Raw genomic sequence first — 13,590 nt, 5'->3', positions numbered from 1 at the left:
AGCATAGTAATATGGAACTCTGTAATTCTGGAACTCTGGTATTAGGAACATAAATCAAGATGTCTGATCCCTACTTCCTGGATATTTGTGTAGTTTTTTGTAGGCTGCCTTAGAAATCATTAACCAATTTAGGAACCTTCAGGATTTATGATAGATTATCACTGTTTTAAACTGGGAGTACTGGAATCAATGGTTTAAGATTGGAGATGGCTTTCTATTTGTTGGTCTTGAGTTACTGCTTTCTTCATTCATTTTATTAGAAAGTCCTTGTATAGGTTGCAGCAGTATTGATTCAGCAGTGGGCAGCATGTGTCTAGCATTGTGTTCATTCCTATATTCCATTGGCCTCCAAGGAGACAGTGTTCACACAGGAAGTTACTGTTTCATCCACCCCTTCCTCATAGCCTTCCCAGATGTAATCGGAATAGTGGGACCTGGACATGCAGAAGGTACAATGACATTGGGCTTTAGCTCTTGAATTCATTTGCACTGTATAGGATTTCCATTAATACATTTGCAAGATTACTTGCACAAAGGTTAAGGGAGGACAAAGAGGGAGAGAAGCATAATCTAGGGTAGTGGACTACCATTTCACCATTCCCATTCTGTTCCTGCCAGTAAGCTTTTTGAACCCTCTTCTCATGGCTGGAAAAGGAAGAGGAGGAAGAGGACCCGAAGACAGATGAGAATAGTATTCAGCCATCTGTTTCATTGTATTAGAGTTACAGAAGCAATCACAAAGTCATTGCTAGTTCTTTGTGGTCTCTGTATAGTTTCTCTCTATGCCTTGTTCTCTCTCATTCTTCATGGTCTCTGTGCAACCACACTAATGAGAACTGTGTCTGTACAGAACCACTTCAGAACATTCTGTAGCTTTAACCAGGGAACTGACACTTGCTCCTGTCTCAGGGAGATGGCTCCCACATACAAGATGATGGAATAAGCATCTTCCTGCTCATTTTCTTCTCATGACTGTCCCACATCATCAGCATAAGACTCTTCTTTCCTTTTCCGCAGAAATGATTTCCAGGCAGTTGGGTCATTAATAGCCAGCCTGATGGTAGAGAGGGCAGAAGGTTGGGACAGGCATAACATTTTTAATATGGTGTGTGGTGGAATTGGTTTGAACAGGCATGTACTTCATTTTGAGGCATTCATGTTCAGAGCAGCAAGTGACAGTGAAGATGTGCCAGGGTAGAGTGAGTGAGTGGGGAAGGAGGAGGAAATGGTTAATGAGCAGAAGGGAAGGAGTGGATGAATGGTGGCAGCTGCAGTGTTAGGGTCCAGTATTCTTGTTAAATACTCTTGATCAGACTGTGAAAAGTGAGGTGGAAGGAAGGGGGGGTTGACCCAGTGCCCCCACTGCTTCCTCAGTATCTGCTTTACAAATGATCTGTGCCTACCCTTCACTTCTACTGCAATTATGCTGGACCTTCATAAAATTTAATAGTTCCAAGAATTTTGTAAGCCAAGTGCATAAATGAGTTTGTGCTGTATGTCAAAGGAACATTCAGCTTTCCAGAATGAAATTTGCCAAGAAGGAAATGGCAAACTAGGTTTGTTTTGCAGATGGTCTATGAGTCTCATGTGGCATCCTATTAAATTATATAGGCAGTCGGTCAGTTGTAGTACGATGTATCAAACTAAGAGTTGCAATGTGCATTGAGCATTCTGTTGAGAAACAGATTCAGTAGCTTAATACTGCTGCACAGGGCAGCAGCAGAAAGGAGAACTTTAAAGGAGAGGACATTCCATTTAGTTGTCACCGTACAGATAAAATGAGGTCTTGGCTAGTGTACAATGGGATGTGGAGCATTTTGCCCCAAAGGTAAGGGATGCCCACAGCCCTTGCTTATTTTTTTATGTGCTTATTGCTATGGCTCTGAATAATTATCTGTCTTTGTATTTAGAGGTTTCAGAAGTTACATTTGCTTTATTTTGGGATATTTGAATATTTTTCAGATGGGTAACTTGATTTTCCATGTTGCATTAGTTAGCTATTTCATTTGACATGGTAGAACAGAGGTTAATGCATCTTTTGCTAAGAGATGTCTATTTCAGGCGTGGTTCTTTTTCCATCAAAGTGTGCAACATTAATTTCAGTAAACTCAGATCAGCAACTTCTGAACTATAAAATAATACAAAACAGATTTTACAGTCTGTATTTCAGCAATTTGCCAAAAAGTATTTAGTCAACATTGCTTTGTATTACATTGCAGCAAACCCTCTCTTCACCAGAATAATTTTTTAATCCCAGACCTCTTTATTGTGAAAGTGAATTATAACCTCTCACAGTTGTATTTTTAATTACTGTTTCCCTGTATTCTGAACAAGTTTGATCAGGTTTCTAAACGTGAATATTGGGGAGAATATTTGATGGAGACTTTATTGTGAACAACTGCATTCTTTATTCCTTAACACAAGAAACACTGGAGAATGAAATTATATAAATTGAGATTTGTAGTTAGACAAAATCTGAGGGTTCTTAAGACTGGACTTTCTGGTTGAAAATGATTATTTACTGTTTTCAGGAATCATGCGATTCCTGAAACAATACACAAGTTGCATCAGCATTATTTATCAACCACAATATTTATTTTAAAATGCTGTGATTTTAAGTCTGTATCCACTTATTTACGCTTAAATCCCATTAGGCTGTTCTATGCACAAAATAGAGCAAGATTGTAATCTAAATGGTGTATGAGGCTGAATGCAACTAATTAATGTCTCTGTGTTTCTGTCAAGGGCTAGTGACAAACGTATATACAGATTCCCTCTCTGACTCTTCTGCAACAAACTGTGATTAGGAGCATTCTTATTTCTCCATGATTTGGTTTGTCATGCTTCTTACCTTCTATAGGTACGCTCTTGGGGGCCCTATTATCAATGAATACCCAAGTCCAGTGCTCCACAGCTAAGTGAGCAGGGCTTTAAAATAAATGTTAATCTAAATAGTGAACATATAAACAAATACTGCATGTGTTGCAACATGCTGTAATTGAACACAGCTGTGAGTGAGGACTAAGGAGCTGTGGTTAAATCAGACTTGTTACCACCCGCAAGCTGCAGGAATTTCATAGAATGTACTGCTGTGGGAATTTTGACCACCAGGGCAACTGCTCTCAGGAAAGAAGATGCTAACTTGGACTGGAGAAAAACTTGAGGCACGATTCTAGACACATAAGAAATTTCCTTCTCCAAGCAGAACTGAAGGAGAAAGGCAGGCATGGTAGAAAAACTGAAAGCTGGGGTGCAGCAATGGAAAGCAGAGGACCTAAGGGTCAAGAGGGTATGGTCAGGATGGCTGAGAGGATGAGGACAGAATTATCCCTCTTGGAGTAACCTAAAGCAAAGATTAGTATAGAAGGCCAGGGTGGGGTGAGGGAAGAAATGGAAAAGACTAACAGAAGGAGCAATAAATGAGTAAAAGGAGCTAGGGAAAATTTCATACTGGACCTTGGGTCAAGGTGACTGTGAGCTATTGAAGGGAAGGGAGTTGGGGGGGCTGAACAAATTTAAAGAGATAAGGGGATGTAACCAGCTGGATTTGACCAAGATTCCATAATTAGCATAGATCACGAAGGCATGAACATGTTTGATCTGTGTGAGTGTGTATAATAACTCTCTACTCCCTAAACTATTCTTACTTTTACTGTTTGTTTACCTGGGTTCTCTCTGGAGAAAGTGTACTAATGCATCACCATCAGAGTGAAGCATGGTGTTAGCATATTCACTTTTACAAGTGATTGGCTTGGAATCAGCAGTTAATGGACAAGGGATGGAGCTCAGCTACAGATGGTTTCCAAAAAACATTCTTCATTGTAAACTTATCTGTGTTCATATTGAAGTTTTTTTTATTTCTTTGTATCACCTAACATCTTTTGAGAATGAATGGATAGCTATCATTTAACAATATAAGATATAAGTTTTCCAGATAACTGTTTCCAGATCTCATAAAAAAAAACTGTGTGGTTGTAAAGATATGTTTAACTCTTGTTCTGTCATTTCATTATTTCACTGAAAATAGGAATTTTCATATTATATGAAAATATAATGCATATTATACTATTAGGTTGCCAGCATCATGCATTTAGTTGAGCTGGCTAGTCAAGATAATTCATTAAACAAGACTTTGTGTGTGTGTGTGTGGATTTACACTACAACTAAATGTGTAATTTTTTTTTCTTTCCTACTTATTATTTATGTTCATTTTTACAAGATCTGTGGGATTTCTCAAACTTTAGCATGGAGGATTACCTGAAGATTTTCATTTGCGCCTCATAAAAAGAAATGGAATCAAGAGCAAAGTGTGTTCTCTATTATTAGCTCTCATTGTTTTGCCAAATAACAAAATTATTATATAATAGTTCAGCGCAATGGTTCCCAAACTTTCCCATACCGGGACCCACTTTTTAAAATGACACTCTATCAAGGCCCACCTAGCTTTATATGACTTTTAAAAAAAGTTTCACTTTACCAGCTGCTCAAGTCTCTGTTTTTGTCCTTTTTACTGTGGTGGGGGGACCTTCTAGAATGTTTATTAAACTCCCCATTCGTCAGCTCAAGACCACTGTGCTGGCCTTGCATCCCCCTTTCCAATGAATGGGCAGCCCAATCCTGAGCTTCCCAGCGCGCAGGGTTGCAGCGGTGCCAAAAATGGCTACTGCCACATCCAGTATGCTCCAGGCAGCTGCCGCCTCCTCCTCGGGAGAAGGGGACTTTTGTCCCCTTCCCCCAGGTAAAGCAAATAGCCCCACAATGGGGCTACTTGATTCTACGTCGACCTGAAGGTCAGCGTAGAATGAAGAGTCTCCGTGTTGGGCAGCTAGCCCAATGCAGAGGCTCTGGATCTGGAGGAGTGAAGCTCCACAGGTCCCGCCGCCCTCCTGCCCTGTTCCCTCTCCGCAACATACCTCCTCCCCGCCCGCCCTCCACCTCCCCCTGCCTCAGAATACCTCCTCCCCACCTCCCCCCATACCGCCACCTACCTCTCCACAGCTTGACTGTCAGCGTGACCGCCGAGTGGCAGAGCTCTGGCATTCCACTGACCCTAGCTCCAGCCAGTGCTAGGGCCCACAAACATACCTTATGGCACGTTTGCAACAGTGAGCGCCAGCAGTGAGCCAGCACGCAAAGCTTAGGATTGGGCCCTGAGGCATGCTTGCCTACTCATGAGTAAATATGCACTTGTGACTCAGTTTTGCTTTCCATAGGACTCAATACATTTTCATTGTCATCCTATGGGGGGACAACAACAAGAACTTCCTTCTTGAGCGTTTGTTGCGGTCTGCGTTCATTGGGACCATTTTGGTGATGTTATGTTCCCCTTGGCCTGCCTTTTGAAGTGGACCAAGGCATGTTTAATCCATCAAGAGCCACTAATGGTCTTAAGTACAAAGTATTAAGTACAAATAATTCACTTGAAAGTTCTAACAGTAGTACAGGTGCAGCCTATTTATCCTCTGATTTTTTATCTGCGGATTTGTCTCAACTCAAATTGGGTGGGGGAACCCGAAAGTCACACACACCTTTGCCTTCTTTGCCCTGCACTGGTGTCTTGCTCCATTTCCAGGCAGCCCAAAACACTGCAAAAAGACTCTGCCTTGCCCAGGCAGGGAAATAGCCCTGGAAGAGGTTCCCCTTGCAAAGGAACAGTAACACTCCTGGAGCCCCTGAGCCAGCAAAGAGGCTGAAGTGGGGGCTGAAAATCTCTGTAGCCAGAACAAGTGCAGCAATGTGGAGCTCTCTCTCTCTCACTCACTCACTCACTCACACACACACATAGGGGCTGGTGTGGTAGCAACAAAGGGGATTGCTTTAAAAAACCCAGGGAGTGTTTGCCAAATTCCATTGAGATGGTGCAGGCAATCACCGACACAAGCAATCCCCCCCATGGTGCAGGCAATCACCTGCACAAGCAAGCCTTTCCACCAAGCAAAGCATGAGATATAGCCTATAATCCTCTCCACACTTTCCTGGGAGTAAGCCCCATTGACTGGAATGGGGCTTACTTCTGAGTAGAAATGCATAGGGCTGGACTCTTAAAAGATCAGCATCCCAACTGTGAAAGAAGCTGGGCAGCTGGCAACTGGGAGGGCTGAGTATGGAGGGGAGGGGATTGATAACAGCTGCCTTAGTTTCCTTCCATCCAGAAGTGTCAGGCTGCAGCGTGTTTACGTAACTCTATGGAATTTAGCACAATACGTATTTTGTTAATCGTGCAGAGTCATGGAACGGAACTAATGCGATAAATAGGCTCCACCTGTATTAGACTATCTTGTTGCTCAGAATAGCAGTGCTCAGTGATACAGTCTTAAATCACAGTTGTTTTCTTTTGCATTGCTTTGTTTAACAGCTGCCTCCAACTCATTAGGAAGCTCCAGTTCACTCTAGTAACTAGTAGTGTAAACTGAAATTCATGGAGTTACATTTGTGCAGAACTATTGTAAGTAGATGATAAATATGTTGCAGTCAACATAATAGGCAATACAATAAAATCCTATTTACATAATTAAGGAAATATGTGGATTTTTTCAACAATCAGGAAAAAGATCAGCTGCTGTCAAAGGAACTACTATAAAAATATAATTGCAGTTGTAGAGGAGGATAGGTTGGTGTGGAGTAGCAGCAGCAATTCCTCATCCTTGGGATTTCTCATTTCTTATAATGTACAATGAAGTGGCAGGAAGAGTTCAAGGCATAAAGTTTGAAAACCACTGATCTAGGAAAATAGAAACATGTATCAAAACAAATGAAAACATCTAATAAATACAGCATGAAGCACCTGTCTGCATAGACTACAAGAATTAAGCTAATTTAAACCTTGTGGGAAGCAGCCTTTGCGACTTCAGATGGACTCATCAATTTTTAGTGACATTGTACATATGCATCATTAAAGGAAAGAACATGATTTACTTGTTTAGTTTTCATGGTGTAGGTTTTCAATCTCGTGTAGATTTTCAATCTCGTTAAGGGATTTATCCAGCCTAAGAACAGCTAATTTATATGAGGTTTACATTCTGCATCCTTTAGGTCAGAGTAATCAAATATAATGGATTAATTAGGAGGTAATTCATTTTATTTATAATAAGTTTTATCCTGTGTGTAGAAGCAAATTTCCCTGTCCCTTTCTCAGGCTGATTGTCCTCTGTGCCACCTGACAAAACATTTTGGAGGATTGGGAGACCTTCCAAAGTAGGATTCTGCAGAGATTGGCAAGGGTTGCACCTCCCCCTTCCCTTCCATGAAGGGAAGTGCCTTCTATTCATGAAAGAGAGGATTAGGATACCACCCAATTTATTCTTAATAAGTTTTGTATGCAGGTTTTGCAAAAAGTTTTCTATTTGATATTGGGTCTTTTACCCTTTCTGCAGAAGCTGTGTGATTCTAGACTTATTGTATAGGGTAGGTTGAATATCAAAGCAAATAAATAGGTACAGCCTAGTTAATTAGCAGTGAAACATGAAAGGTCCCCCACCCAGCTGTCTTTTAGTAATAAAGTTGCTTCGAAATAGCAATGGCTCGTACCTCAGTAAAGAAGTACTGTATATGTACTCTTGCAGTTGTAAACTGCTACCATTTTGATGTTGTGGTAGTCCATTCCTCATGCTGAACCTGTTGGCCCAAGTGGGTGGAATAGGGATGTCACCTTTTGCACACCTGAACCTGTGTTTTGCATGTGATCAGTATTCTGAACATTTGAAAATTGCAAGGTCTAGAAATCCACCACAGGTAAGTTGGAGACTTTCCCTGTGGTCCTTGATGAAGTCTGAGAAATCCAAAAGACCAACACACACACTTTAGCAAAATGATTTAAATGCCTCAGGTGTCCACAGGAACCTGTTTTGCATCTTGAATGGGCAAACACGATGGAGACATGTTGGGATGTATTCCTAACATCTTCAGTTAAATAAATAAAATAAAGATTTCTATACAGAACACTTTGTTCTCAATTTCCATGATGAACATATTTTTATGCATAAATATTTCACTATAACAGTTTGTGTGAAAGTTTTATTCTAACAGAGACCACAGCATTAAAATCAAATGGGCTATGGGGGGGGGGGGGAACACAGACTGCTTGGATAGTATTATACAAGAGGTGGTGTGGTGTAATGGCTAAGTCTGCAACGTTATACACACTTTCCTGGGAATAACTCCCATTGAAGTCATTGGGTCTTACACCTTAGTAGACAGGCACAAGATTGCACTGTAAGAGACTTGGCTGCAGATCTGGACCTTTCTGGTTTAAATCTTGCCTCTGCCATGGATGCTCATTAGATTACCTTAGGCAAGCCTTTTTCTCTGAACCTCAGCTGCCCAACTGCAATTTGTGGATGCTAATACAGGGGAGCCTGGTACCTGCAGATCCCATATCTGTGAATTCACTTATCCATGCATCAGGTCCACGGCCCCCCATGCACGCTCCCCCCCCGGACCCTCTGAGCCCACACACATCCATCCATGACCTCTGCTAGACTCTGAGCCTTAGAGGTAAAAAAAAAAAAAAAAAAAAAGTAACTTCCGGTTTCCCGGAAAAACCGGCTTTTTAAATCTCTAAGGCTTAGTCTGAGCCCGGCAGAGGACACAGATGGATGTGCATGGGCAATGCTGGGCTCAGAGGACCCTCCGGAGGCTGCCCTCACCTCCAGAGGGTGGGAGAGTGTTCCCTGGAGTCTGCAGTTAACTGCGGGGGAGAGGGGGTTCCAAAACAGATCCCCTGCAGATATAGGCACATGCCTGTACTTACTTTACAGGGTTGCTGTAAGAATTACATCAAGACAAAATATATGAAGAGTTTTACACATTCAAAAAAAATGCTATGAAAATGTTAGGCAATATTAAATATTTCTGAATTGTATGGTGTTGCATGCAGAATGTTAGTGTCAAATCTGACATAGATCTGCTCACCTCAGTTTCTCAATGACCAGCATGCAAATTGTTGTTATCCTCAGAAGCGCTGGGTACCTGTGGGTTGGTACAACAATTTTCAACAATGTTACAACAATTTTCAAAAGAAGTATATTAGATTAACTGTAACATTCACTTTCATGTAAGAAAGAAATGTGGGGAAAGTCCTGATATGACTGAGGTATAATGCAGAATGCCAGGTGCCAGGAAGGTACCCACAAGAATTTGAAATCTTAACTTCTTTATTTTTAATAGGATGCACATTAACTATATTTGGGGAAAAATGCTTCATTATTTTTAAATGCTGAGTTGCACAAGCCTAGTACTTCTGTTCAATTTATGGCAGACAAAATTGATATGAAAGTATTTTTTAATGCGGTTGACATAGACTGTTCTTGAACTAATGTGTGCTTTTTGTTTCAAGAATGGGAAAATGGATTAGTACTGCTGGTGGAAATTATCTGGGGGTTTTGCCAGTGATTAGTGTAACAAAACTGAGAAGAATCTTTAAAAGCTTACAAGGGAGTGCCTGATGTAAGTTCTTGGTTTCCCAAGGAGTGCCAGAATTGCTTCTTATGAATTACACATGAGAGCTGCATCTGGATTTGGCCATTTTTCTTTTGTTATTTATGTTTGCAACAAAGATTCAGATGAAATGAATGCTTTTAGTTCATGCCATTATTGCCTATTGAAAAGCATTGAATTGTATCCTAAATCCTCCCCGTGCCCTACCCCCTTTTATTTAGAACAGTGGTTCTCGCACTTTCCTGCCCCATAACCCACCTCCAGTGTGGAGCTCTGCAAACCAGAAGTTTTGACAGTAGTGTGATGATGACATCACATCACCGTCAACACTTCCGGGTGCTGAGTTTTCACATTTTTTACATGCAAAAAGCCTGCTGCTGGAGCCAACACATGGCAGTCTTATATCTCATATCGCTGTGTTGTTGCTAACAAGTGTGTTTTTGTCAAGAAGAACACTGCAAAGCCCAGAGTGAGCTGAAAACTGCAGCGTGTGTTTTTTAAAAAAGCAAAATCTCAGCAGCCTGTAAATTTTGGTGGGGCGGTAGGTGGCGTTGCGTGACCCACCAAAAATCAGGTTGCGACCCACTTGCATAAAGAGAGTCATTGCACTTGCTTTACTTAGATACAAAGAATTAGATGAAATGTTACTAAACTACCTTCCGCCCTCTCCTTCAGTGTCTGAACTACAAGAAGAAGGAATAAATGCAATTAACTTACCGCTCAGCCCGATTCCATTTGAACTGGATCCTGAAGATACTATGCTAGGTAATTTGAATCAACTTTTGCTTTCACCTAAATGTTTGATGTCATCAAATGGTCAGAAGCATGACTTCTTTAATGTGCATTGTGTCTTCTTTTCTCCTTTTTTTTTGTCAAAGAGGAAAATGAAGTCAGAACAATGATAGATCCTAATTCAAGAAGTGACCCAAAATTGCAAGAGCTGATGAAGGTAATTCTGCACACACTTTCAAACTCCCTTGTTTAAAAACAGACAAAAAATAGCATATGCCTGTAGAGCAGTGATTCCCAAACTGGAGCGTCATGACTCACCAGCAGGGAGGGGGGGAAGGATTGTGGTGCTGCCAGGGATGGGAGGGCGTTTTGCACATCTGCAGCCAGCACTGCAGTCCTGGGGGGTCTGGGAAGCCCTCCTCAGGGCTCCCCATACTTTCAAAAGTCTAAAAAAAAAAAAAAGCAGGCACTTCTGCTTTTGTTGTGAAAACTGGAAGCCCAGGTTGTTGTTTTTTCATTTTTTTAGACTTTTTCAGGCACTGGGAGCCCTCACAATAAGTTTTGAACGCCCTTTAGGAAGATAAAGTAGGGTATAAATTTGTAAATAAATAAATAAAGATTAAGCCATGTTGAATTTAGTTGGCATTTAAATGCATCTAACTATGTTTAAGATGATGGTTGTTACATCTTCATCTTTTATTTCAGCTGATAACTTGTATATTTATCAATTATCTTCAAGCATATCTTAAATCAACAGCTAATCAGAATTCACTTAGAGCCCATTCCTGTCCTCACCCCCTGATGCAGCCACACCTAAAAGGTGTGCTCTGTATCCAGCCGTGGGCTGTGGGGGGAGATGATTGGGAGGCTTAGGAGGGGAAAGAGGAATTATTTTCCCTTACCCCTCCACAAGACTCCCACTCCACAGTTGGTCTCCTCTGACCTGCACCAGCTCTGTAGCTGACGCAAGTCCAAGGAGAACTGGATTGGGAACTCTTCAGTAGAGGGGATAGGATTTGGTGTGCACCATTGCTGCTGGATCCACCCCTTCCCACTGCCTTTCTGCCCATTTTCTACCCCATTACTATCTTACCTGGTCCTGTAGGCACAGTGGGAACCAGCAGCAGTGCTATGGTGTTTCTGCTGCACATACAAAATGGCAACCTACTATTTGTGTGCAATGTTGGCAGCCTGTTAGGAAAGCAGGAATCTAGAGGGTAGTTGCAGCCTACTCTGGTTTAACATGGGGAGGGTTGGCAAACTCAGGGCAATTACCAAACACATAGGGCAAACACATTACCAGACACAGGGCAATCAAAACACATAGACGAACAGGCCTTGCTGAGGAAGAGTCAGCATGGCTTCTGTAAGGGTAAGTCTTGCCTCACGAACCTTATAGAATTCTTTGAAAAGGTCAACAGGCATGTGGATGTGGGAGAACCCGTGGACACTATATATCTGGACTTTCAGAAGGCGTTTGACACGGTCCCTCACCAAAGGCTACTGAAAAAACTCCACAGTCAGGGAATTAGAGGACAGGTTCTCTCGTGGATTGAGAACTGGTTGGAGGCCAGGAAGCAGAGAGTGGGTGTCAATGGGCAATTTTCACAATGGAGAGAGGTGAAAAGCGGTGTGCCCCAAGGATCTGTCCTGGGACCGGTGCTTTTCAACCTCTTCATAAATGACCTGGAGACAGGGTTGAGCAGTGAAGTGGCTAAGTTTGCAGACGACACCAAACTTTTCTGAGTGGTGAAGACCAGAAGTGATTGTGAGGAGCTCTAGAAGGATCTCTCCAGACTGGCAGAATGGGCAGCAAAATGGCAGATGCGCTTCAATGTCAGTAAGTGTAAAGTCATGCACATTGGGGCAAAAAATCAAAACTTTAGATATAGGCTGATGGGTTCTGAGCTGTCTGTGACAGATCAGGAGAGAGATCTTGGGGTGGTGGTGGACAGGTCGATGAAAGTATCGACCCAATGTGTGGCGGCAGTGAAGAAGGCCAATTCTATGCTTGGGATCATTAGGAAGGGTATTGAGAACAAAACGGCTAGTATTATAATGCCGTTGTACAAATCTATGGTAAGGCCACACCTGGAGTATTGTGTCCAGTTCTGGTTGCCGCATCTCAAAAAAGACATAGTGGAAATGGAAAAGGTGCAAAAGAGAGCGACTAAGCTGATTACGGGGCTGGGGCACCTTCCTTATGAGGAAAGGCTACGGCGTTTGGGCCTCTTCAGCCTAGAAAAGAGACGCCTGAGGGGGGACATGATTGAGACATACAAAATTATGCAGGGAATGGACAGAGTGGATAGGGAGATGCTCTTTACACTCTCACATAATACCAGAACCAGGGGACATCCACTAAAATTGAGTGTTGAGCGAGTTAGGACAGACAAAAGAAAATATTTCTTTACTCAGCGTGTGGTCGGTCTGTGGAACTCCTTGCCACAGGATGTGGTGCTGGCGTCTAGCCTAGACGCCTTTAAAAGGGGATTGGACAAGTTTCTGGAGGAAAAATCCATTATGGGGTACAAGCCATGATGTGTATGCGCAACCTCCTGATTTTAGAAATGGGTTATGTCAGAATGCCAGATGCAAGGGAGGTCTCTTGTTATCTGGTGTGCTCCCTGGGGCATTTGGTGGGCCGCTGTGAGATACAGGAAGCTGGACTAGATGGGCCTATGGCCTGATCCAGTGGGGCTGTTCTTATGTTCTTATGTTCTTACCAGTGTTTACTGGGCTCTGGGGCAGGAGGATTTTTGGAATGTCTCAGGTGTGGGCATGCATCACTCCCTGCTCACCCCCCAGGCTGGTTCCCACCTCCCTACATGTCCCTCAACTTAGTGGCCTTGGAAATGAGCAGGTAGGCAGTTTCTCCTACACTTCCAGGCCTGCTCTTGCATGTCCCACCATTGCTGGGAGTTTCCAAGCCACAGTGGCCTCTGGGAGAAAATGGAAGTGTCCAGCTGGACTCTTCCTTTCCCTCCCCCACCTGGCCAATGGAATGTGCCTAGCAATGGAAATGCAACTAGGAGCATCCCAGCTGCAATGGCTTCTGTGGGGAGTGGAATGGCATAAGTAGATTATTTCCTTTTCTTCCCTCCAAAAGACCAGTAAGCCCTAGAGAATAACTGGAAAAATGTCATTTGTCTCAAAGTGTCCTTAAGCAATGTTAAGACTGCTGCGACTCCTGTGGTAGCCAGCCGGAGCCCTATGAGACACATAGTCTCCTGGCATGTGCCCAGATATGCCCACTACCTGGGCAAGCTAATTTGCCCTGTTAAATATGCACCTTAAATATGTTTATCTGCTTCTCCCTTTGCATCAAATGCTTTCTGATATATTGCCCCTCTTGTGAGTTCTTACTCTTCTTTCCGGTTTCATACATGTCTGTGGTTTTATGTGTGTGGTATTACTAAGTCT

General features: G+C 42.5%; 1 protein-coding gene across 2 annotated transcripts in view; it reads left to right on the top strand.

The window, feature by feature from the left end:
* PARVA (parvin alpha) overlaps positions 1–13,590 on the top strand; it is an 87,855-nt gene that overhangs the window by 41,791 nt on the left and 32,474 nt on the right. For both annotated transcript variants that reach the window (XM_066639107.1, XM_066639108.1), the window contains exons 2-3: positions 10,111–10,200; positions 10,314–10,384. In XM_066639107.1, coding sequence (XP_066495204.1) covers positions 10,111–10,200; positions 10,314–10,384 — 161 coding nt within the window. The remainder of the gene's footprint in view (positions 1–10,110; positions 10,201–10,313; positions 10,385–13,590) is intronic.

This window comes from Tiliqua scincoides, chromosome 1 (assembly GCF_035046505.1).
Source record: "Tiliqua scincoides isolate rTilSci1 chromosome 1, rTilSci1.hap2, whole genome shotgun sequence".
NCBI classification, from domain to species: Eukaryota; Metazoa; Chordata; class Lepidosauria; order Squamata; family Scincidae; genus Tiliqua; species Tiliqua scincoides.
This window is presented reverse-complemented; position numbering and strand designations above follow the sequence as displayed.